This window comes from Antechinus flavipes, chromosome 3 (genome assembly GCF_016432865.1).
Source record: "Antechinus flavipes isolate AdamAnt ecotype Samford, QLD, Australia chromosome 3, AdamAnt_v2, whole genome shotgun sequence".
Lineage (NCBI taxonomy): Eukaryota > Metazoa > Chordata > Mammalia > Dasyuromorphia > Dasyuridae > Antechinus > Antechinus flavipes.
In genome coordinates this window covers 171,043,417-171,068,866 of record NC_067400.1, presented here as the reverse complement: position 1 = coordinate 171,068,866, position 25,450 = coordinate 171,043,417, and the positions used below count along the sequence as shown (strand labels likewise).

Genomic DNA, 25,450 nt, shown 5'->3' with positions numbered 1-25,450 from the left:
GGTACTCCCTGGAGAGGCAAACCCTTGGCCATCTTGTATTACAGTGCTAATTTGCAAAAAAAACCACTGTGAACAGAATTATAGTTTGTGAACCATCGTCAGCTTCAAAAGATGAAGAGGGAGAGAAAAATCTATGAAGAACTCTGCAAGACCCTCCTAATTAAATCAACATATCCTTTGGTATTCAGTGACTTCAATGCAAAGGCAGAACTATACTATCTAACTTCACAAAGACAGTAAATGTTACAAGTGAGATTTCTTGGACTCCAGTGTTTTTTCAACACTGAATACAGAAGAGAAAAGGACATACTCAACAGATCTAGTAGAGCCTAAAATAAATTAGACAAGGAAGAAAATTATTTCCTGCCATTTTCTTATTGGTTTTATGAAATTGTGTGTTAGTAAGAAAAGAGTTAGTATCCTGTGTTTTCTCCAAACTAGTGTTTACAGTCTGAGACACAGAAGAATAACATGAAGGCTGTATGTAGGGAGAAACTTCATAAAGATGCAATACAAATTTCTGTGGATTTGACGGTTTTCTCCAAGGTTAACACTAATTAATTAGTCTTAACCTAAGCTCTAGGCCCAAAAGCTAGCAGAGTTCTTTAGGACACTGTAACTAAGCATTACTTTAAAAATGAGCAGCTTCCAGGATAGAAAGGATATTTCTAAAGCTTTTTATAAATGTCAGAGCTAACATGGATTGGTGTTAACAACTATTTTTCCATTCAACCTCACCTAGCAATACAGAATCAAAGCTGATAACACTTTATAGCCCAGTAATAATCATGGCAATCTTCAATTATTGTAATACAACACTTATAGTATCCATCTCCAAATTCAGATGTTTTTCTCAAAGTTCAAACAAATATGCTTGTAAATTATATCAGCTACTGATAAAGTGAGGATATTTGATATACATTATTGAGATGATCTTAATATTTACTTCCATCAGGAACTGCATAAGTTTAACTTACATCAGATTGCTTGCTGTCTTGAGGAGGTTGAGGGGCAAGAAGAGGGAGAAAAATTTGAAACACAAAAGTTTTGCAAAAGTGAATGTTGAAAACTATCTTTGCATATATTTGGAAAAATAAAATACTACTTTAAAAACCATTACTTTCTTCAAAACTATAGGTTGTAAACATTTCAATTACCACTTTTTATATATGGAAGAGATTAAGAGCAAATCAAGCCAAGAAGAAAATCTAGCTTCCCCATCATAAAGAAGAGATTCTATCTTCTCCTAAGAACTTTCCAGATATATGCACAAGATCAAAGAGTCATAGATTCAGAGTTCAAAAGAACTTTAGAATCATCTTGCCCAATCACTCTTTGAAAGATGATGAAATTGAAATCCCCACAGAGTTAAGTAGTCACATAATAAAGCGCACTACTGGGATCTGAACTCAAGCGCTCTCACTCTAAATCCAACATTATTTATATAACATCACATTACTTTATGTTCCCAAATGCTATAAATGAATAATTATGATCCCTAAATCATGAAGCAAAAATGGGACACAAATTACTAACCTTGGTTCATGATATGGAGATTCTAATTTTCTTGTTTTTCCAAGTATCAAAGAATTAATTATAGATATTTATCTAAGTCAAAACATAAAATATTTTAGAAAAACCTTTAAAAGTGAGAAAGTAACTTAAATATCTTAAGTTTAGAAAGTCTTAGTCATAGAGTATTTTATCTGCATAGAAATATATGCAAGTTAGTTCTTTCCTTCTTCAAAATGTAGTCTATAGATTAGTGATTGGTTATTTTCTGATCTTAGCAATATTATCATGTTTTAGTTAGGACATGTATCCTTCTGAGACTTTCTTGAAAAATCTAGGTGAGAAATTAGAAGATCTTCATTGTCCTTAATCCAATGTTTAAAATAGGTTAGAGGAAATCCTCTTTCCTCTGAAGGAAGATTAGTCAGAGCCAATAGGAAAAAGGACTTCTTTTCTATGTAATCATTAGGCTTGTCTAGATACTGTAAAGAAAATATATTAATCAGTTCCAACCATACGGTAAGCAAACTGATCTACAAAAAAGGATAAAAGAAACAAATATCACACACACCCACACACACCCACACAGACACACAATCTTCAATTGAGTAACTTGCACAATTCTTTCCTGCCTCAATCTTAGAGAAGGAATACAGATTTGGAGCTGGAAAAGAACTCTGAGCCTATCTAATTCAATCCCCTCACTTTATTTATGAGGAAACTAAGGCAAATAGAGGTGAAATGACTTACCCAGTGTCACAAACATAATAATAAGCAGAATTGACGTTCACACTGAGGCCCTCTGGCTGTGAATAAAAGCTTCTTTCCACCATACCATCCTGCCTTCCTTCTTATTTAACAAAAGAGGCAACAGAATTTTACTCAACCCACTCATAGGTAACTCTAGCAGTTCACAATAAAAACACAGGAGATTTTTTAGTTGCTAAACTGCATCACAAGGATCCATTGTTTGTGTTGAATAATGACCAAATGATATCACTTCAGCTGGGCACACTTTGTCAGAAGGTAATGGACAAGGAGGATCATATTTATTCACAGAACTTTTTTATTATCACTACTTCCCCACACTACCCATTAAGGGGAATGGGATTTTAATCTACCCAGTGTACCAGCAAGAATGGCAGGATCGGGGAGAACAGCTAAGAGAACCATAAGGTCCATGTGATTCCATTGAAGAATTCAAATCACAAATTTCACCAGCAAATATTTCCAGTGACAATAAGATGGAATATCCAGTGATGTAGGAATGAGCCAGTAAGAACAAGAAGTAACATATCAAACCATATATATAAAAATTTTAATAGCAAATTTAACTAACTAAAACAATTGGATCAGCCAACAATTCTAAGAGAAATAAGGAACTATACTCAAAGGGTTTTCAAATTGTGCATATTCTTTGTTCCAGTAGTGTCTCTACTGGGCCTGTATCCCAAAGAGATCATAAAAAGGGGAAAAGGACGCACATGTGCAAAAATGTTTGTAGTGGTAAGGAACTAGAAACTGAGTGGGTGCCCATCAGTTTGAGAATGGCTGAATAAGTTACGGTATAAGAATGTTATTTCCGTAACAATCAAGAGGATGATTTTAGAGATGCCTGGAGAGACTTACATGAACTGATGCTGAGTGAAATGAGCAGAACAAGAGAATATTGTACACAGAAACACGATTATATGATGATCAATTCTGATGGACATGGCTCTTTTCAACAGTGAGGTGATTCAGGTTGCAGTGGTCTTGTGATGGAGAGCCATATGCACCCAGAGAGAGGACTGTGGGGACTGAGTGTGGATGACAACATAGTATTTTCACTTTTTTTGTTCTTTGGTTGCATTCTGTTTTTTTCTCATTTTTTTTTCCTTTTTGATCTGATTTTTCTTGTGTAGCATGATAATTCTGGAAATATGTGTAGAAGAATTGTACATGTTTAACATATATTAGAGGGGGTAGGAGGAAGGGAGGAAAAAAAATTTGGAACACAAGATTTTAAGGGTGAATGTTGAAAATTATCTATGTATAAATTTTGAAAATAAAAAGCTTTAATTAAAAAAAAAGAACTGGATCAAAGGCAGACTACCTATCAATACAGTATCAAGGCTGACAACACTTTATAACCCAGTAATGGTCATGTCAATCTTCAATTATTATAAGTACCAATCGTGGTATCCATCTGCACCAACGTAAAAAAGTGGCCAATGAGGGGTTAAGAAGACATAATTTCATATGTGATCTTAGACATTTGTTATCTGTGTGCCTCTGGGCAATTCTCTATACCTCTGTCTGCCTCAATTTCCTCAACTGTAAAATGGGAATAAAAGAGCACCTGCCTCCAGGAGTGTTATGAGGATCAAATGGGGAAATACTTATTCTGAGCACAATGCCTGGCACACAGTAAGTACTATATAAATGCTTATTCCCTTCCCTTCTTCCTTTATCTTTCCCCTTCCTTCTATTGGTTCTTTCATCACTGACATGGTTCAAACCAGTGACATAAATACAAACATCTGTCTCGTTAAAACTCTTAACTCTCTAACTCTCTGAGCTTGGATCATCATACAAAAACAGGAAAAGTTCATGCTATATCTTGTTTCCAAAAAAAGTGTATATACACAATATGTTTAACACTAACTAAACCATACTGGCACTACTTATACATATTGTTTTTTTAAAATGGTTTCTAATTTTATAATAGTTATCAATGGTATATATGTCTTTCTCATCTTTACTCTGGTACTAACAAGCCAAATCACTGATGTCATCAAATGCAAGATGCTGTAATCAAGATGTATCTTAAGAGTTTGTTAGCTAGATTTAGAGTTGCAAGGGATATTAAGAGGTCATTTGGCCCAACCCACTCACTTTACAATTGAGGTTCTGAGACCCAGAGGAGTGAAATCATTGTCCAAGGTTACACAGGCAATAAGTCCCCTGCCAACCTGAGATTCTAGCACTCCAGATTGAAGGATCTATCCAGGACATCAAATCATCTCCCTTCAGAAAAGAGGGTTTCATAAATACTTTTTAATGATGGAAGCTGGTTTTCGTGGATGATCTCCCCCCCTTCAATTTCATAACTGCTTTCCCTCAATATTCCAACTAGTTCTTTAATATTTACTATTAAAAAAACCCTTCCTCCACAAAATTCTACTCTCCTTCTTCATCATGGAATCAAAATGACCTTAAGTTTTCATAGGCTAAAAACCAATGTAGTATATATGCTCTGGCAAATCTTATTTAGCTGGAAAGGTTCTAAATATAGGCCTAGAACGCCTGTATCTCAAGGAAGTCAAAGAGGTAACAAAAAAAGTCCATTTATATTATACCAAAATAAACAAAGCAGAAAAAAAAAACCCTAGAAAAAACTAAACAAAGTGGAAGTCCAACAACTAAGAAATAGTTGAAAAAACAGTGTGTGAATTTAATGCCCTACTATTTCATTGTAAAATATGACTAACAATATTAACAACAATATGGCTAGCCTTTACTGTGTGCCTGTGTGCCTACTATGTGCCAGGCCCTATATTAAGTAATGTGCCACCTAGCAACCTAATGTTATTACTAGGTGTTGTAGTGTGGATAGAGCACCAAGCCAGAAATCAGAGAGACTTTTCTTCAAATTTAGTCTCAGACACTTGCTAGTTGTGTGACCCTGGATACGTCCCTTAATCCTATATGCTTCACTTTCCTAATCTTAAAAATGTTCTGAAGAAAGAAATGGCAAATCATTCTATTATCTCTGCAAAAAAAGCCCAAACGGGGTTACAAAGAGTTGGACATGACTGAGCACACAGTAATATTACTATACTATCATATTACTAATATTATTATACCACTTGGCTACAAAATATTATTATTAGTGTGCTAATTAATATTATTAAAGTACATTCCTGCAGTACTTTAAGGTTTTCATAGTGCTGTGTAAACATTTCATTTTATCCTCACAAAACACAGAAACAACAGTTGTTTTTATCATCCTCTCCATATTACAGATGAGGAAACTTGAGTATGATAGACCAGGCTCTCCCACCTAGGGATATGTCAGAGACTGGATTTGAACTGAATCCCTCCTTATTTCTGTGTTCTGTATTTTCTACACCACCAAGCTGTCTCCAATATGAGCAATCAAGATAAACATGGGAAGACTTGTATTAATTAAGGCAGAATGAAGCAAATCAAATCAGGAGAATAATATGCCCCAAATCTACAACAGTGTAAATGAAAATACACTTTCCTCCTCACAGATGACTTAACCTCTGGGTGAGTTAGTTTGCTTACCTGTTGCTTGTTACAAGGGAAGCTTCAATGTGCTAGGAGAGAAGGAAAAGAGTGGGAGGGTGAGGTAGATCCGGACATGATGGTGACTCAGAAACAAAAGATGTCAATAGAGGAAAACAACACTACACAAGTGGACCGATGGCAGACTGTGTATGCTCTCATCCATATACCAGGCTAAATGTAGAAAGAGTGTTTCATCACAAGAAGTCTAGTCTCAAAATGATGATGGTTCTGGTCCCTGGAGCTCATCATGAACATCTCCTGGAGGATGGAAGGATTGTGAGTTGCACATAGAGGAGAGCTATAAAATCAAAGATCTTTTCAAAAATTCAAAGTATAAAAGCAACAAATGACTGAATTAAACTAAGGTATTCAGCAATCTCACCTATTGAGAACATAATGAAGAACCAGAAAGTACAGAAGACGGTCTCTTGGAGTAACAGAAATAACTGTCACAAAGGCCAAGCACCAGAGCCCATCAGGCCTCTTGGCCTTTAACATGCACACAAGTCTAACAAACTTGGTTATCAGAGTTGTAAAACCCAGAGAAGATTAGTAATATCCAATTAGAAAAGGGAAGAAAACAACAAGAAATATACAAACTTCAAAACACATCAATGTGAATCATTAAATATAGAGGCAAACAGCCCTACAGAGTTAACAGGCCCACAAGAATATCAGAACAGAAAAAAACTGATTAGATTCTCAGTTAGCTTCTTTTCCTCCCAAATTTTCAACTTCTTCATTTACTCATTCCTTCTCTTTTGCCTTCAAATATGCCCAACTTTTCTTAGTCTTAAAAAAAGCCTCATTAGACCATATCATCTCATCAAATTAATGTCCTATACTTCTCTTTTTCTCATTATCTGAGAAAAAGCTTGCAGCCTCTACTTCCTCTCATCACTCTTAAATCCTTTGCAATTTGTGTTTTTATGTTAGAATTCAACTGAAACTGCATTCTCCAAAATTACCAGTGATTTCTTAAATACCAAATTGAATAGTATTTTCTCAGGTCCCAATCCTTTCTGACCTACTACATTTGATATTTCTGATCATCCTTTCCTCCTGGATATAATCTCCTCTCTTGATTTTTTTTTTTTTTGGACACTATTCTCTTCTGGTTAGCCTTCTCAATTTTTTTGTTTGTTTGATGGCTTATCATCCAGATCACATCCCCTTAAAAGTGACTACTTCCCAATGTTCTGCCCTGCCTAAATCATCTTCTCCTTTTCCTCTATATCTCAATAACCTCATTAACTCCCATGGGTCTAAGTATTGATACTTATCTCTATGCAGATGACTCCCAGATTTAGACATCTTCCCTGAGGTTCAGTTCTACAGCAATCATCTCTTGGCCATTTCAAACTAGATGTCCCAGAAAGCCCTTCTCCCTCTTTCAAACTTTCTTCTTTATGTCATCATCTTGAGAATATAATCCAAAGAGCTTTTATGATACCTTGAAGGCTATTTATGGGCATCTGAACTACTCAATGCTGATGGAGCCACATTGATTAGTGATAAGGATATCTTCCTAGAGAAACTGGCTGAACACAGCCATAGTGTTCTCAACAGACTATCATTAATCAATGCTGAAGTCACTGACTGTCACTGAGCATATACCTGATATTGAAGTCAATCCCTCCCTAGCCAAACTTCCAACTGAAGCAGAGATTTTGAATGCCATTAGACTCCTCTTGTGTGACAGAGCATCTGGTACTGATTCTATTCTAGCTGAGATTTACAAGACAAGGATTTACTAATCATACAAAAGCTGCCTGAAATTTTCCAAGTTATATGACAAGAGGTTATCTCCCAGGAGTTCAAGAATTTCTAGGAAAAGGAAATAGGTTGTCCTGTGACAATCACAAATGTGTCTCTCTCTTAGTCACTGATAGGAAGATTCTTGCTAGGGTCCTCCTCAATAGGCTAATCGTTTACCTCTAAGGTCATCTATCCGAAAGCCAGTGTGGCTTCAGAAAGGGCTGAGGAGCTGGCATGTTTGTTGCCCAAAACTTCAGGAGAAATGCCAGAAGCAGAATAGCGATCTGTACACAATTCTGTTGACCTGACCAAGGCCTTTGATATTGCCAATAGAAAGGGCTAGTGGAAAACCATGGCCTGTTTGCACAAGTTCTGGATAATGAATGATGCTCTGGTGCTTTTCCAGTCATCAAAAGAGTGAAACAAGGCTATGTACTTTTCAGCAATGTTGTTAGATGCCTTCAACAAGGACAAAAAAAGAAATCAAAGTCAGTTACTGCAGTGATGGTATAAATTATTTAACTTGAAAAGGCTACAAGCCAAAATTAAAGCAGAAGAAGAATTGGTGTGTGGCTTTTTGTTCATAGATGATTGTGCTGTTGAGGCTGAGATGAAACAAAATACAGACTGATTTTCGGCTGCTTATACTAATTTTGGCCTCACAATATCCACCAGCCAGCAATACACCATCCACACATGGAACCATCAGTTATATTAAATGGAAACTCTTTTAAAGTTGTGGATAAGTTCACTTAACTTGGCAGTATACTTTCCAGGGATGAGGATGACATATGCACTGCTAGAGCTAGCTCAGGGTTTAGGAGATTGAAGGAAAAGTGTGAGAGAGAAGTATTAAGCTGCCTACCAAACTGAAGATCTACAGAGCCATTATGCTGACCTCATTGTTGTATGCCTATAAAACAAGCCATACCAGAACACTGAATCACTTCCATCTGAATTGTCTTAAGAAGATTCTGAAGGTCACCTGGCAAGATAAAATAACAGACATGGGGATCCTTTCTTAACTTGCCAAACATTCAAACTCTACTGCAGAGAGCACAACTCCGTGAGCTGGCCAGGGTTTTTAAATGCCAAACATGTTTGTCTAAAATACTATTTTATGGGAATTCACACAAAACAAGTACTCATGTGAAGATCAGAAGAACCCATACAAGGACACCCTCAAGTTCTCTTGAATTCTGAAATTGATTATATGTCGTGGGAGACACTGGCACAGGACCACTCAGCATGGCTTCCCTGCATCAAAAAAGGTACTGTGCTCTATGAGCAAAGCAGAATTGCAGAAGCTCAAAAGAGACATGAAGTATACAAATTTAGAGACACCTCCTCTCCAGATGTTCATATGCACTACTTCTGTTCATGTGGATCTGTTAATACTTTCAGAGGTCATATTGGTCTGATCAGCCACAGTTGAACACACTGTACTTTGACTACAATATAATGACATCACTTTGGTCTTCTGAGAATGAAAGACTACAACCAATCAACACTATCCTTCCAGTCTCTCAACATCATAATGTTGGCATTATCTTAGACTTTTCACTTTCCCTCATCTTATTTATCCAACTAGTTTGCTGAATTTTGCCATTTCTACTTTAAAATGTTTCTTGCATTCAACACTTTCTCTCTACTTAGCTCAGGCATTCATCATCTTTTGCTTAGATTACTGCAATAGCTTCCAAATTGTTCTGTCACCATCCTATCCACTGATACCAAAGTACTTAAGCACAGACTTATCATTTCACTGCCCTATTCAACAAGCCCTCTTGCCTCTAAATAAAATATAAATCTTTCATATAGCTTTTAAAACCCTTTACAACCTATCAAATGGCAAGAAATTCATAATTTATGCCACCTACGTAGCATATATACTAGCATTTTTACATGGACACTTACTATCTTTTTCGTCTGAATGTAAATTTAGTTCCCTGAACCTACACTTCTCCCACCGAAAATAAAAATCTTTTTTCCCCCAAAAAATCACACAGATCTTTATATACATCTACTCTTTAAACACTTCCTTCTTGACCCCCTTCTCATTCTGCTGTTCTTGTAGCCTTAGGAAAATCTTTTTTTTTTGCAGTGAATCTGAAAAACTTTAAAGGACCTAAACTGTGAATCCTTGACAGCAGAAACTTGCCTTCCTCTAGTTGGCATTCAGTAAAGGTTTACTGATTGACTGATTAAAGTCATGGAACCCACACCTTACCTGAAGCATTTATCCCTTCTGTATCTTTGACTTCTCTTCTTCCATAATGTCTGTCCCATTTATTCTTACTTTTCCCTTCCCACCATTTCAGCAGAGGCTGTTCTCATCTAACATCTGGCCAATTCTAATAGTCATCCATGAAGTCACCCTGAATCTAGATTGGCAAAGATTCTTTTAAGTTTTCTAAACAACCCATACCCAAAGCACAGCAAGTTCCAAACTTTGCTTAAAGACTAATAGGTACCAAGAGGAAAAAGGATCCATGTGCAAAAATATTTGTAGAAGGTAAGGAACTGGAAATTGAGTAGATGCCCATCAATTGGGGAATAGCTAAATGATGGTATATGAATGCAATGGAATATTATTCTTCTATAAGAAGTGATAAGTAGATTGATTTCAGAAAAGCCTTATATGAACTGATACTGATTGAAGTGAGCAGAACTGAGCAGAACCAAGAAAATACTGTACACAGTAACAAGATTGTATGATGATCAACTGTGATGGATGTGGTTCTTCTCAACAATGTAATGATTCAAGCCAGTTCCAATGGACTTGAGATAGAAAATGCTATCTGTATCCAGAGAGAGAACTGCAGAGACTGCATGTGGATCAAAGCATAGTATTTTTACCTTTTTTTTTCTTTCATGTTTTTTTCCCTTTTGGTCTGATTTTTTCTTGCATATGACAAATGAGAAAAATGTTTAAAAGGACTGGATATATTTATTGCTGTCTTGGGCAGGGAAAAGGTAAGGAAGGGAGGGAAGGAGAAAAATTTGGAACTTGGAACACAAAATCTTGCAAAAATGAATGTTGATCTGATGGACATGACTCTTTTCAACAATGAAGTGAATGAAGCCAATTCCAATACACTTTTGATGGTGAGAACCATCTGCATCCAGAAAGAGGATTGTGGGGACTGAATGTAGATCACAACATAGTATTTTCACCTTTTTTGTTGTTGTTTGTTTTTTTTCTTTCTCATTTTTTTCCCTTTCTGATCTGGTGTTTCTTGTACAACGTGATAAATGTGGAAATATGTACAGAATTATACACATTTAACATATATTGGATTACTTGATGTCTAGGGAAGGGAGATGTGAGGAATGGAGGGAGAAAAATTTGGAACACAGGGTTTTGTAAGGGTGAATGAGGAAAACTCATGTTTGCATGCATTTTGAAAATAAAAAGTTATTATTAAATGAAAAAATTATTGCTGAAAACTATCTTTGCGTATATTTGGAAAAATAAAATACTACTGAAGGGTAAAAAAAAAAAAAACCCTTATAAGTACAAGGAACTCATCATATTACAAGGATATTGATTCTACTTATGGACAATTGCAACTATAAGAAAAAAATTTCTAACATTAAGTCAAAAATATGGCTTTTCTCTACCTGTCATACAATTGGTCATAGTTCTAAATAAGATCATAAAGAACATATTGTATCTAATATCTTTTTCATATTACAACTCATGAGAGCTATAGATAATTATAAAGTAATCTTTTTCTTCCTTAGGCTAAACATTCCCAGTCCCTCCAAACAACCCTTATATAGCATAATTTCTTCCCTCTATTTTGGTCACTCTCTGAACAAAAACTTGGATTGTGAACGACTTTCCTAAAATACAGCATTCAAAAATGACCATGATATTCTAAATAGGATTTAAACAGGCAAAATAAAATAGGTTCATCAACTCTTTCCTTTTATATACTTTTCTTAAGCCTAACCTTGATTTCAACAAGGCAGACATCTGATAGTGTTAGATTCTTGCCCAGAAGCACCAAGACATTAAATGACTTAGCAATGATCACAGAGCTTATGTGCCAGCCTTATGGATTGAACCAAGATCTTCGTGACACCACCTCAGCCCTTTTACTTACCAATTACCACTGCCTCTCATTCTGGACACTATCTTTAAACTAATACCCAAGATTACATGAATGTTTTTAAAAGTCACAAAATACTCCATTTGCATAACAGTCTTCAATCTACTATTTTTTACCATATCTCTCCCTCAACTTTTAATTGTGATACATTTTAAATTAAAAAAAATACTCTGTATTTTATTCATTGTCCTTTATTAAAGCATTTCATATTATCCTCCCTCATGAAGATTTTTTGGATTCCAATATTGTTATTCAATATGTTCTCTATCATTCTTAGAACTGCACACACATAAATTTGACAACCATACCAATAAATTAATTTAGGTAATTTAATTTTTAAAGTGTGTTCAACAAAACAGAAACAAGTTAAGGGCAGAGTCTTGTGATGCCCACCAGAGCCTCTCTAGTTTCATTAATGGCATTATCTCTTTGGAGGTAGGCAGATAATCAGTTTGGAATCCAGCTTACTGAATCCTTTCCACAAGAATATGTTCCAAGACAGCATCAAATGCCTTCTTAAAATCAAGATTATATCTCTAGTATTTTGCTATTCTACCAAGATGGCTACCCTTTCAAAATAAAAATTAGTTTGCTGTGACTTGGTCTTAATGCACCAATGCTTGGTAACGATCTTGATGGTTTCCATAAGCATTCATAAGTCATCCTTTCATATTGTTGTGTATGAGAGATTGAGAGAAAAAGAAGAAATGAGGGGAAGAGGATCAGAGAGTGAAAAGGGGAAGAGGTCAAGAGATTTAGTCCATGACTTTAGTATGATAAACTCCCACTAAGGAACTCCCTTCAGCAAAATAGATTGACACCTTCGCAGCAATTTAAAAGATTTAGGAAGTTGCCTGAGGTACAGGGAATTGCCAGGGGTAGTTTTTTTCGAAACAAATTAAAAACAGAGATTGAATCCAGCCCCAGATTAAAAACAAACAAAAAAAACAAAAAACAAAAAACTAGTGTAGGAACAAAAATGAGTTTGAAAAGATCCCCAAATAACATTTTTTTAAAGTTAGATAATTGTTAGATATTTCTGCAGGGTAGGCATTCTGAGACAATTCATAAATATTATCTTGCTTATCTAAAATTTTGCCAAGAACCAATGTCAAGTTCTCCTGTTTTGAAAATCTAGCTGTAAAAACAACAACATTGCATTCCATAATTCAATTGGGAAGCTAAAAAAATCTATCCTAAATACAAAAAGATATTTCTAGGAATTTTCCTGAAATAAATGCAAAATAATAGCTTACGCTGTTTAGACTTTTTTCTTAGATTTGAGAAACCTTAACTTTCAGAAGGCTTTCAGAGCCTATGATACAGATCACTTGAAGATTAAGAACCAGAGCTCTGATATAAGTCAACACAGAATAGGTAAGATATTCATAAATGGATATAAAAACAGTTTTTATACTCTAGATGAAAAAGTTTCTCTGAAGTGTTGTGATCAATGTTCATTCCATTTGATAACTATGTATCATAGGATGTAGCCCTGCAAAGGATCTTTGAGACTTAGCCCAAATTGGATGAAGAAACTAGAACCAAATAATTCATTGACTTGCCTAAAATCACAGTGATAGACCCAAGTCAATATTTGAATCCAGATCCAAATTCAAGGCTCTTTCCATGACACCATCCCATCCAGAAAATTGCTGCAAGTTACATGGACAATAAATGGTAAATGATTTCTATGTTAAAAAATAAAATTAAATCTTCTACAGTAAAACTTCCAATGGGGAAACAATGTAGCTTATTCCAATGTAGCCTACTACAATGTAGCATAGCTTTGGCCTTAGAGCCAAAAAAAAAAGGTTCAAATATCTATTTGTCACTTAGTGGTAATGTGTACTTAAGCAGGGAGAATTTCTCCAGGCTCCAGTTTCCTCATCTATAAGAATAGGTTGGACTAGGTGAGTCCTAGTTAATCAAATACCCAAATTTAAAAAAAAAATTGAACATCTATATATCATGCTTTGATACATCAATTTTTTAAAAATTTAAATATTCGATAAAACAATACAGAAACTATACAGAATTTAAATCTTGTCTAAGAAGCAATGTATTTTAAGGGAAAATTAATGAATTTGTGTGTCAGAAGATGTGGTTCCATTCCCTTTACTAAACTGCCATATGACCTTGCAAGGAACTTCTCTGAGTCTCATTTTTCACATCTGTAAACTGAAAGGATTAGATTTATCATGCATAAAAATATTCATAGACCCCATATTGAGTGTAATTATATAAATAGATATAATGTATATATTAAGTAAAAGAAAAACCATTAAGTTTGGTAATGAAATTCAATATAAAAACTACTGGCCTCAATCTCTAAAGCCTTTAAAATAATCAAGTCTCCATTTATTTCTCTCTATCTTCTACTCCTCTAAATTAATTTCACCTTTTTTTTACTCTACACCATTCAAGCTAAATTTTAAAAAAATCAGTTTTTGGTTTTCAGTTATTTAAATAAGTACTATCTAAATGTACAGTTTTCTTTTCTTTTTACTAAAAATGTGTAGTATTTCAATACTGGGCTGAGATGATTTTCTTGGGCTAGCTTAGAAATTTTGCTACCCTTTATAATGTGGTTTCCATAGGAAAATGTACTCTTGATCTCCACAAAAGCTGCTCACAAATGAACTTTTGGAATATAAGCCATTTCTAAATTAAAGGACTCCCTGTATCATCTGGTAGTCATGCATTTTTTGACAAAGCTTGAACTGTAGATTTATATCTACTTGTGAACGAAGCACATTGTTCACCTCTCTAGCAATGTGATTAACTATAGAACTACAAAACTGCAGGATAAACCAAACAATTTATCTTTTTCTGGACTGTGAAATCCACCCCAAGGCATGACATTAACACCCATTAAGAGCATTAGATCCTAAAAGACATAAAACAGTTTCAAACACATGAAGGAGTTCAAAATTGTATATATCCTTTAAAGGTTAAATTGTATACCAACACATAATTGGTTTTAAATGTGGCTTATAAACATATATGTCCCCAGAAACAGGAAGATGCTTATTTTACTTCCTGGTGAACTGCCTACACGAATGCTTTAACAAATGCTTTCCAAATATTGCCTTACACAAACCTGACACTTTGTGTCATAGGTCAATATCCATGTTTCAGACCTGAATTCTCTTCCATGGGTCCTGATTATTCTGAATACTATTATGAAGTTGTCCAACCTATAGTATGACCTTACAGGATAGACTGCAAAAATGAAACAAAGAGAGGCTACATATCTAATACATGAAATAGATATGCAGTTCCAAAATTATAATCTAATTAGAATTTAAAAAAATAAAATCAATCTACTTCAATAAAATAGATGACATATTAAAAATAGTGACCTCACAAATCATCAATGATCTCATTAACTACTATTATCCAACCAGAAAAGGAAAACAAAAGTAGACACTGATGAATTTAAATTGTTGAGTTTTTCAAAAGGTTTAAAAGCACTCTAATGTAACTGGGCTGGAAGTTCTCCAGGGAACAGAGATGTTTATAGATTTCCTTTACAGCAGAACAATTTATCAAAACACACATTGCTAAAACAAATATTCATATCATCAGCAAGGAAAAACTTCAACTTTCCCAAGTTTCTGATCACAAAAAGCTAGAAAGTAAAGGAAATAAGGAAGTAAAAGAAGCATTTTTTAATATACTGTATTGTTTATCTTCATTCTCAAAGAGGGCCACGATGTCAGTGAAGTGATGTCAAGATATGCAAGTGAACTGGTGTGAGGGAGGGCTGGGCAAGGTCACCTGCATCATTTTCTCCTCAAGAGTCATCTGAGTCCAGTGGCCAGATATAAATCAGGACAACTGGAGATGGCCCTGGATGTATTAGAAGATTTGGGCCTTTTTAAGCAAAGATCTTCAAGGGATTTCAATTTGACTGAGGCCACACCCATTCAGTGATTAAGCGGAGGTATAAATTGAGGCAAAGAATCTTTCCCTTCTGCTAGTCAATCAATTAATAAATAAGGGATGGGAAGAGCATTTGGATTTCTGGTCAAAACAGAAAAAGGACTATTACTGACATTCACTCTGAGTCAAACAGGACCCAAACAATGACCAACTGGGGCTTGGCCTGGGAACTTATTTGTTGGGCAATCAATGAGAGTCAGAGTGGGTTTTTGGGTTTAAAGACATGGTTCTAAAGAAAGAAATCTAGCCAATTAGTCCTTCATTCTTGAAGAGGACCATGACATCAGGAAGGTGATGCCTTCCTTTTTGCAATGGTTTGCAAGTGCATTTTTTTAAATGCTACAAAATGAAAGAAAAACTCACTACTACATGATTTCTGATGTACTAACATCTCAATAATCAAATTTCCATTCTGCATAATTGTTACTAATATTCTAGACCAAAGGGATCTACCATATAGATAGAAACTTATAACAAAATGATTAGTGGCTGAAACTGCCCCCTTCATAATTCTCTGCAGCTAGAAATAAAGTCTAAGATTGGAGAAAGCAAGACTTGAATTCAAATCCTGCCTCATGATATTGGGCAAGTCACTTAACCTGTCTCTGGCTCAGTTTCTTCATCTGTAAAATAGGGATAATCTCACAGAGCTGTGAAAATCAAATGAGTTAGCATAGAAAGTATTTTGCAAATATTAAGATACTGCATAAGTACTCGTTGTTCTTATTGTTACTGCATATTTCCTCTACTAAGTTCTTTTTTCAATGAATAATCTTAGAATAGCATCTTTTCCAGGTAACCCAACCTGGAAAAGTAGTGAGTAAAGCCCATTGAGGAACTGAATATCTGTCATCCAGGCTAGCAAATTTAAGGGCTGTAATAATTCTCAAAGACCTTCTCCAGCAATATAATACATTAACCAAAATCACAGAAATTTAATTCATTGAAATACATGAATATCTACAAGCAGAATTCCATTATTCTACTTGTGGTTATAACACAGATAGATTTAAAGTGTGTATGGGAACAGAGGAGTAGAGAGCAAGGCAGTGCCTAAAGTCTACTCTATAGTGAGATGGGTTGCATATTTATTTGTGAATAATGGTCTTGAAAACTGATATTCTATCATTATAAAAAAAAAATCTAATTTTTCATCCATATATCCCTGATACCTAGCACAGCTCCTAGAATGGAGTGGGTGCTTAATAAATACTTACTGATTTATTGGCCATCTGGCACTAAATTAGAAAAAAAGGCAAACATGTTAAAATGCCCTAATCCTGAGGTCATCTGGTTGTGACTGCAGTGGTAAGCTTCCTACTTCCAGATCTTTATTATACTATACATACTCCTGATCTTCCATTCTTGGGCAGTTGGACAAGTAGACAAGAGTAAGGAAGCTTACTAGAAGCAAACTATATAGGTACTTTGATATTCTATTGATGCTTACATTTGAAAAAAGGCAGGGATTAAGGAAGAATGAGAGAATGAGTGTGTGTGTGAGACTGAGAGACAGAGAAAGAGAACACAGAGAGAGACAGAGAGATTGATTGGTACATATAATTTAGGAAAGAAGGAAAAATGTGGGTGTGTGGGTAGGTATGGGCTCCTGCTTCCTTACAGAAAGATTTACTCCTATAACCCAAATCAGGGGCCTCAGCTCAGTCTGGAATCAGGCTCATTGCCATTCTGTAGGAGTCAAGCAAAAGTACCTCACTTTTATAAAACACTTAAAGGATTGCAAAGTGCTTTCTCTATAGCAGCCCTATAAAGGATTAGCACATTTACTTGTTCCTATTATTCAAAGGAAAAAACGAGTACTTTTCAGGGGGTAAGACTCCCCCAAAGTTATACCACGAATACAGTTCAGAACTGAGACTTGAAGTTGTATCCCTTTTCCAATGCAGATAGTCTTCCCTATACATCATGTACAGAACAAGGCAGAAAATTGCAATCATCCTCATTTCCAACTTTTGGCTCCTAGCATTAGTCTTGATTCATTGGTAGGTCTCAGGGGGCTAGACTTGAGACTCTACTCAGAACTTCAAAGTGTACTCACAGCCAAGGCTAATGGCAGGCAGGGTCATTACAAAGAGATTCCTCAACCACTTCCCTTATCCCTCTCCAAGGAGGCTTTTCTATTCACATACTTTCTAGTGATGTCCACTATGACTGTAAACAAGCTAATTTTGCCCTAAGAAGTCCTCAGGATTTCATACCTATCAAGTCATATTTAACTCATAGTGTTTTCAAAGAATTTCAAATACTTGATAGGGTAGGGTGACTAGCAAAATTTTTATAGTGTGGAAGTCACTGTCTCTCCCAATCTCTGTGTCTATCCAAATTGGAAGTCCTTCTCTTTTTTGCTCACCAAGAGGCATTCATAGTTTAAACCCACCACCCAATATTGCCAGTGCAGATTTCTTCTGAACATACTCGTTTACTCTAAATCCTTTGGCCCTGCTTCCAGCCTCTGTACCCTTCATCAATGGGAGCAACTTTTGAAGAGTAAGGGTCTAACATCCCTAACTGGCAATAGTCAATCTGGTTGGAGCAGCAAGAAATTCTGAGGGAGATAAAAGAACACATGTGCCAGGCAAGTTAAACCATCACCACCACCACCACCACCACCACCACCATCTCTACCATGTCCCTCAGACCCAATTGGAGATAGGCTCCAGACTCTGTACTTGATAACTCCAATTTCTTTTACCCCATAATGACCAATCTTTCTTCAAGTCTGACCTTAAAGCCATCAAGTGAAATAGCCATTGTGAGAAATGGACTTTCCATTTTTTCCACCATCATCACGAATTGCTGACCAACCACCAGCAGTAGGGCCAAAAGCCCCATAAACAGCACAACTCCTTACACCATTAACTGTGCTTCTAGCTCAGTTCCTATAATTCCAGGAGAGAAACTCTTGCAGAGATAAATTCAGATGGCTTCTAATTCCTTAACACTCAAAGTTACTGACCACTCAGAAAAGAAAGTTCTCACCCTTAAGGCCTTGGGCACTGTTACATAGTTCAACATCAGAAACAGATACAATTTCATCAATGGAAATGACACTAAAAAAGATTCATTCCTTGTACACACAAGTCGTGGGGCCTTTCCATCTGATTGCAGCCAAAACAATTGATTGTTTTCTCTCCCATTTGAATGTGAGCTCCTTGACAGGGCCCAGGCTATCTTCCTTTTCTACTATCTGTATCCCCAGTGATTAGCACAGTGCTTTGACATAATAAATATTTAATGAAAGTGTTAAAAAAAATATTCATCTACCTTCCTTTTTTTAAATTAAACTCACTTCATCCTAACTCCATTAATCTAGGAATTTGTGTCCTGCACTAACTGATCTGATATCTGCTCATTTTCTGTCTCTGAACAACTACTGTCCCTCAGCCAACAATGACTGAATAAATCAGAAAGGAATGGTCTAACCCAGCTCATGGTTTTAAAAAAACCCAAAACAACAAAATACACACAGACAAAAACTCCTTGCTCATCCTCACGGAGTCTACAAAAGGGAAACAGCACAGGCTTCCAAGTTCCTTCACAAATCTTAAGAAAGTAAAATGAATATACAAAAGTGGTCCTATGTAGGCCAGTGCAGAACAGATGGGCACAGAATGTACTACTTTTAGATACAAAAGCCTATGTACATATAGATTTGTCCATCCACAATCTTATTAATAAATTTTCTTTCAAAAAAGATTACCCAGCTGCCTCTTTCTATATCCATCATACATTAAGAGGGCAGTAATTATTATTTTTTATTTTATATGGCTATGTATGACACAAAGCTTAAAAATAAACAAAAGTATTATTCTTTTGATTTTTCAAAAACCCAAAATTTCAAAAGTAAACCCAAATCAAATTTTCTATTATGTTGACATATTCTGATTAAGCATTATTAGCAAACTTCAATTCAGTAGCAAAGATCACTTGACTGCAAGGAGTGACACAAAAAACACCATCAATGAAACATGAATGACCTAGAAAAGAGGTGGGTTTCTCAGGTCAAAGGAATGAAGGCTAAAAGACAGATAGTGGAACTTCTTGGCAAAAAAAAAAAAAAAAAAAAAAATCTACCACCCTAATATACTCAATCTGATGATCAGCATTTAGCTACAGAAAAAGACATGGGCGTTCCAGAAGTCATTTGGATTAGCTTTAACTTTATAAAATTTCTGGGTCACCCTGAATCATTGGGAACATTTTAAAAGTTATTCTACTTTAGTAGAACCTGCCCAGACCTTATACTATGAAAAAAGGATAAAAAGGTCTAAAGATTTTAAACTCAAAGCTTTCTCAGGACAGGAATTCTTCATGTTTTTTTACAAAATAGATTCCCCACTTATAGGTTAAGCCTATCTATAGACTCCTTTTCTCCCCAGAAAGCCTTTAAATGAATTAAATAAAACACATGATTTAAAAAATTATATTAAAATAAAATTATCAAAATATTTTTAAAAGGTCACAGACCCCAGATTAGGAGCCCCTGCCCTAGAGAGATTGAAGTTAAATATAAGCAGCTCAGCTAAATTTATTATTAGATTAATTCATTTATTTAGATGCATAATAACCACAGGAAAATAGTTATCTGATGATTTTCAGAACATATCATATTACCTTATATAATAAAAGTGATAAATAAATGTTTTAAAATGTTTTTTATCTATATCATAAAATCAGAATGGAAGTTGTAGGAAAAATATGTTTCTATGGCTCTAGGAATATTCTTTGGATCTTAACTGTTATCTCTTGTACCCTAAATAGTTGGTCAAAAAACTTAGTTTTATAAAATTTATTATTATATGGAAAGCATGTCATTTGTAACAGATGAAAATCATATAAAAATCACATACAGGCTAAGGTTAACAACATAAAAACAAGGACAAAAACTATAGCCCTGATGAGTGAAGCACAGAAAGATAATAAGACAAGTGCAAGAAGATAATGTCCATCTCAATTTTTTTTAAATGAAGAAATAATTTAGGAAAGCTAAGAGACACTAAGTAATGTGGGGACTGTGAGGCAGCATAACATGACCAATGGGGGGAAAAGCAACTACTTTGGATCCAACAGATAAGTGGGTGTGAATTATTTTATACACACCAAACCTCTTTTTAATAATAAAATAATAGTTAAAAGTTCCTTGAAGATCCTCTAGTCTAAAATCTTCATTTTATAAAACTTAATTAACTTGCCTAAGACTAAATCAATAGCACTACCAAGATTGGCATTTCTGACCCCTTCCAGACCCTTAGCTGCCTCCATACAGATATCTGATTACTTAATATGCATTTATTTAGTGTATGTGTTATATATCCAATGGGTATATAGCAACAAGTGTCACAAAACATATTAGTGCTTAAAAAAAAAAAAAAAATCTGTGTTGCTAAAAGACTTCCAGAGTTGCTGCACCTCAGAATCTGAAGAATTAAAAATGAGTATCACACTGAGGGTAAACAGAGAGGAACAGTGAGAGTGAAAAGACTGGAACACATAACAAAAAAAGGAACTCAGAAGAACTGGATAAAAGGATTTTATCAGGGAACCATGTATTCAAAAAGGAGATGACAAAAGTGAGGGATAATAGATAGATCCAGAGTTTCAATATACTCTTTACTAGAAGAGAAATTAAGCAAGGCCTACCTGGTATACTGGAGGGCCATAACAAATTTATAAAGAGGTGCAGAAAATAGTTGCATAGCTTTGACAGGTGTCGATTCACCCAAATGGATGACATTATGTCATTTGACCATTTGAGGTAAATACAACCCCTATCATCCTTTCTGCCTTACTAATCACTGACATATAAATCTGAGATTTAAGAAGACACATCACAGGGCATGTAGGTCTAACCTTGAGCCATATAATATCACCTGTCTAAAATTTTTTTCTAGTGGCTCTCCAGTCTCTCTTTTCAAGTACTGCCAATGTTAGGGACTTCATTACTCCACTACTATCCAATAACAAAAACAGCTTATTCCCTTTGAAGACACTTGTAATTTTTATAAAGTTGTTACTTATGCTGAATTCTTCTCTATAACTCCCATTCAGTAATGCTAGTTCTACCTTTGAAGGTCCCATCTCATCTCTTTCATTTGACTACCCAATTAATTTATGTATTTAAAGTCATAATCATCAAAATATCAAGGAGCTTCTTTATAAAACTAGATAAAATTACATACAATTAAATTCATCCAAAAAAAGTGAGAATATCAAGGACCACACCAAAAAGAAAAGAAGATTGGGACAGTCTTGAACTTAATGACTATTACAACAATCATTAACAATTATAATTAATTAATAATTAATGATTAATTAATAATAATGACAACTCTGATACAAAGCAAGTCATTAAACCTCTCTTGGCCTTTTTTTCCTCATCTGTAAAATAAAAGGATCGGACTCTAACCTTTAAGGTTCCTCCCAACCCTAAATATTCAAAGACTACTGTCATGTTCCCATACCCTCTCCCTCAATAGTCTCCTCTCTTCTTTGTATGGCATAATGGAAATCCTATTGGGCTTGAAGTCAGGAAGTCTCCATTTAATTTCTTTATCTGTAGGATGGAGGTGATGCCTATAATAATTACCTCAATGCCTTGATTCAAATAATGTATATTAAGGACTTTGTAAACCTTAAAGGTATTATAGTAAATAATTTTCATTATTATTATCTTTGTCACTATTACTATATGGTAATTTCTAGTTTCTTTACCATCCTGGTTACCTTTTCTGGAAACAAAGCAAACTTCAGTTTGTCAATGTTTGTCACAAATGTCACCTAGAGCAGACAAGACATTTTAGATGTTGCATGATCAAGGAAGAGTATAATAGTATTACTCTCTTTTTAGAGTAGTCACTTTTCAAGAATCATTTTTCAAAATGATTTTTCCCTTATTTTGGGCAACTAGAACTACTTTTTAAAGCAGGCATCTTTAACTAGAAGACCTAATCACAAGTAACTCACTGTATGACTACTACAATCATTTCCTTATTTTCCCCATTTTCCTTACCTGTCAAATGTGAGGCTATAAACTAGATGATCTCAAAGCCCTCTTCAGTTATATCACTCAGTGATTCTTTAGATCTAAATTCCTAACATTTCCATCACTTTTAAAAAATGGAATTCAATGAAGATACAAGTAATTCTACTCTGAAAGAAAATTTTAAGATAAACAAATTAGTTCGAAGGTCCTGTTTTCTACTTTCCCAGAATTAAAACTGTCTTCAAAAAATATGTATTTCTTAAAAGAAACAATCTTAGTTCCAGAAAACTAAGATCAGTAATTTAAAACATCCTCTTTCTACCTGTTTTTTTTTTCCCCTCCTATTAGTGTATGTCATCAGGCTTCAAGACATATGATGGACATGTACAGTAGGAAGGAGGAGGATTGGTCTCAAGATTTTTTAGTTCATTCTCCTTATGCTGAGCCATATACTGTAGCTCAAATTAGTTACTACAGGCACCAAAATTTTTGCATCTTCCTACGGGTTTGAAGTATGGAAAGCCAACATTTTTAAAAAGTGAGCTAAAAACATCCTCTCCTCATCTCATCCATTTGTTCACTATAGAAATAGGTTTGCTAGTCTCCTGCTGATGGCATTCCAAGGGAACCTGAGAACCCACCCGCCTCTTATCTGATCTGTTCACTTTTCAGACAGAAACCGGCTCCTCTGAATCAAAAAAGAAACAGTTGTTTGTTAGTTTCTTTGAAATCACTACACTTCGGTTATATTTTAACACCTTCTCCATCCCCTAATTTCTTAATTTTCCCAGAAGAAAACACAGCTTTTTAGCAGAATCTAAAACCCCTTCTCCAAATTACTCCTTCCACCCTAATCCCAATTTAAATAGGTGCTTGGAGGGGAGGAGGGAGGAAGAGCGCAGAGAAAAAGGGGGGAAGGGAGGTATTGCACCTGCAAGGAGAGTTCATACCCATACCCCGATTTTCCTTCACTGCATCTGGAAAAAAGGTTTAAGGCTTTTCTTTTCTTTCTTTCCTTTTTTTTTTTTTTTTTTTTTTTAAATCATGAGAACTACTAGTTGCAGCGGGGAAACCAAAAAGGGGGACGGGGGGGGGGGGTAGAGAGTTGACATGATGCAGCTGTTTACAGAGAACACAAAGGCAAAGAAGTCGCAGGAAAGGGACCAAAACGTTAAGTGAAGAACCCATGGCCAAGATGAAATAGATCGGGGAGGAGGAACGAACCCTGTTCCAATCACGGGGCCCTGTCTAGATCCCTAAGGAGGGTTGAAGGGGCCTCGGGGCCCTCCCCTCCCAACAACCTACTTTATTCCGAGTCCGGGGGTAAAGTGCCCGGCAAAGAAGCCAGCTTCCAGTCACATGATAACCCAATCCCACATTCGAAACAATTGGGTCTTGGGGCCGGGCCCTCGGATGAGGAAGGGAGAGAGAAAAACAACTAAGTGATTAGCCCCATTCCCTCCACAGGAGGATGCAGACTAGGGCATACTACTTTACTCTTTGCAAAGAAAGGGGTCCTGTCTTTGCAAATGTAGGGTCCCGGGTTCGGGGATGCAAAAGGTGTCTCACTCTGCTCATAAGCCCAGAACTTTTATTCACTCCTTTTTTCCCCTCCCGACCGAGGGTCTCCCCACCCGGGCCGTGCACTCACGTATCGGTTTATGAGAGTCCGGATGAAGCTGCAGTCTATGGTTCCTGCCATGGTACCTGCCGGATAAAGCCCCCGCGCCGGCGCAGCTCCTCGCTCCCCTAGGCGAGCTTCAGCTCAGGGCCGCCTTATCTCTTCCGACTTCTACTTGGCACGGCCATGGACTGGCTTCTACATCGGTCTCGCAGCCAGCACAGACTCCGGGACTGCTAGGAGGCGAACGCACGCGCCTAGCCCGGGGCCGCCGCAGCTGGTCGTCAGGCTCCGCTGGGCTTTGCTCGGCTCCCTCGCCGCCTGCCTGCCTCTTTCACTCTTCTCTCGGGTCTCCCGCCTCAATCACACCCGCAGCAGCTCAGGCTGCCAGCCGGGGGGCGCATGGGGCACTCGCGAGGCGGCACCTCCTGGCTCATGCCCTCCTCCCCGGCCCTGTCCCAAGCCCTGGAAAGAGCGCAGCCACCTGGCTGCTCCCGGGGCACTAAACAGAGTGGGGAAATCCAGAAGGAAGGGTTTTGGTGGGGATGGGGGGAGGTGGGTGTGCAGTTGGTGGTTGGCTCCTTCGCTTTCTCTTGCCACCCCCTCACCCTCTCAAGGCTGAAATCGGCTTTTCTCTCGGGAGGACTGCAAGGAGGGGTCTCCTCGCGCCTTGGGCGGCTGTGGTCGGTGCTCGACCCTCTTCCCTCCAGAGCTCACAGTGGCTATCGGTTCTGGCTCTTCAGCCCAGCCCGGGCTCTTCGCTCACCTCCCCCTCCAAGAGCTTGGGCTCTTTGATCCTTCCCAAGCAATTCTGGCGGCGAACGTCACGACCCGCGTGTGAGCATGCGCCCCGAAAGCTACACGCCTCCTCCCGCTCCCTCTGCCCCCCAACACACACACACACGCACACACAAGCACACACACACACACACACACACACACACACACACACACACACACACACACACCCCGATACTACCCAAGCGCGCGCGTGTGCGCGTTCACGGACGATCAGGTTTCCCCTTTTTTTCTAGGGTTCCTCCTCCTCCTCCTTTTTAGAGGAGGCTCCTTATTTCGCAGTCTTTCCACCGCCACTCCAAAAGCAGAAATTCCCAGTAGTTTTGTCCAATGCTTCCCGCCCCTCTCCGCCTCTTCCCGGTTCACAAAGAAATAGAGTTTCCGCGTTGGAATGAG

General features: G+C 36.8%; 1 protein-coding gene across 4 annotated transcripts in view; it reads right to left on the bottom strand.

Annotated features, from left to right (window-relative positions):
- ATP11A (ATPase phospholipid transporting 11A) overlaps positions 1-25,139 on the bottom strand; it is a 212,546-nt gene extending 187,407 nt beyond the window's left edge. For 2 of the 4 annotated variants that reach the window (XM_051984221.1, XM_051984223.1), the window contains exon 1: positions 2,263-2,440. Coding sequence is in view for 1 of the 4 variants with exons in the window: in XM_051984224.1 (XP_051840184.1) it covers positions 24,287-24,337 (51 nt within the window). In the remaining 3 variants the exon portion in view is untranslated. Of the gene's footprint in view, positions 1-2,262; positions 2,441-5,805; positions 6,175-24,286 lie in introns of those variants that run through there. The other 2 variants (XM_051984224.1, XM_051984222.1) reach the window with 2 other exon arrangements.
- Between the last annotated feature and the right edge of the window lie 311 nt (positions 25,140-25,450).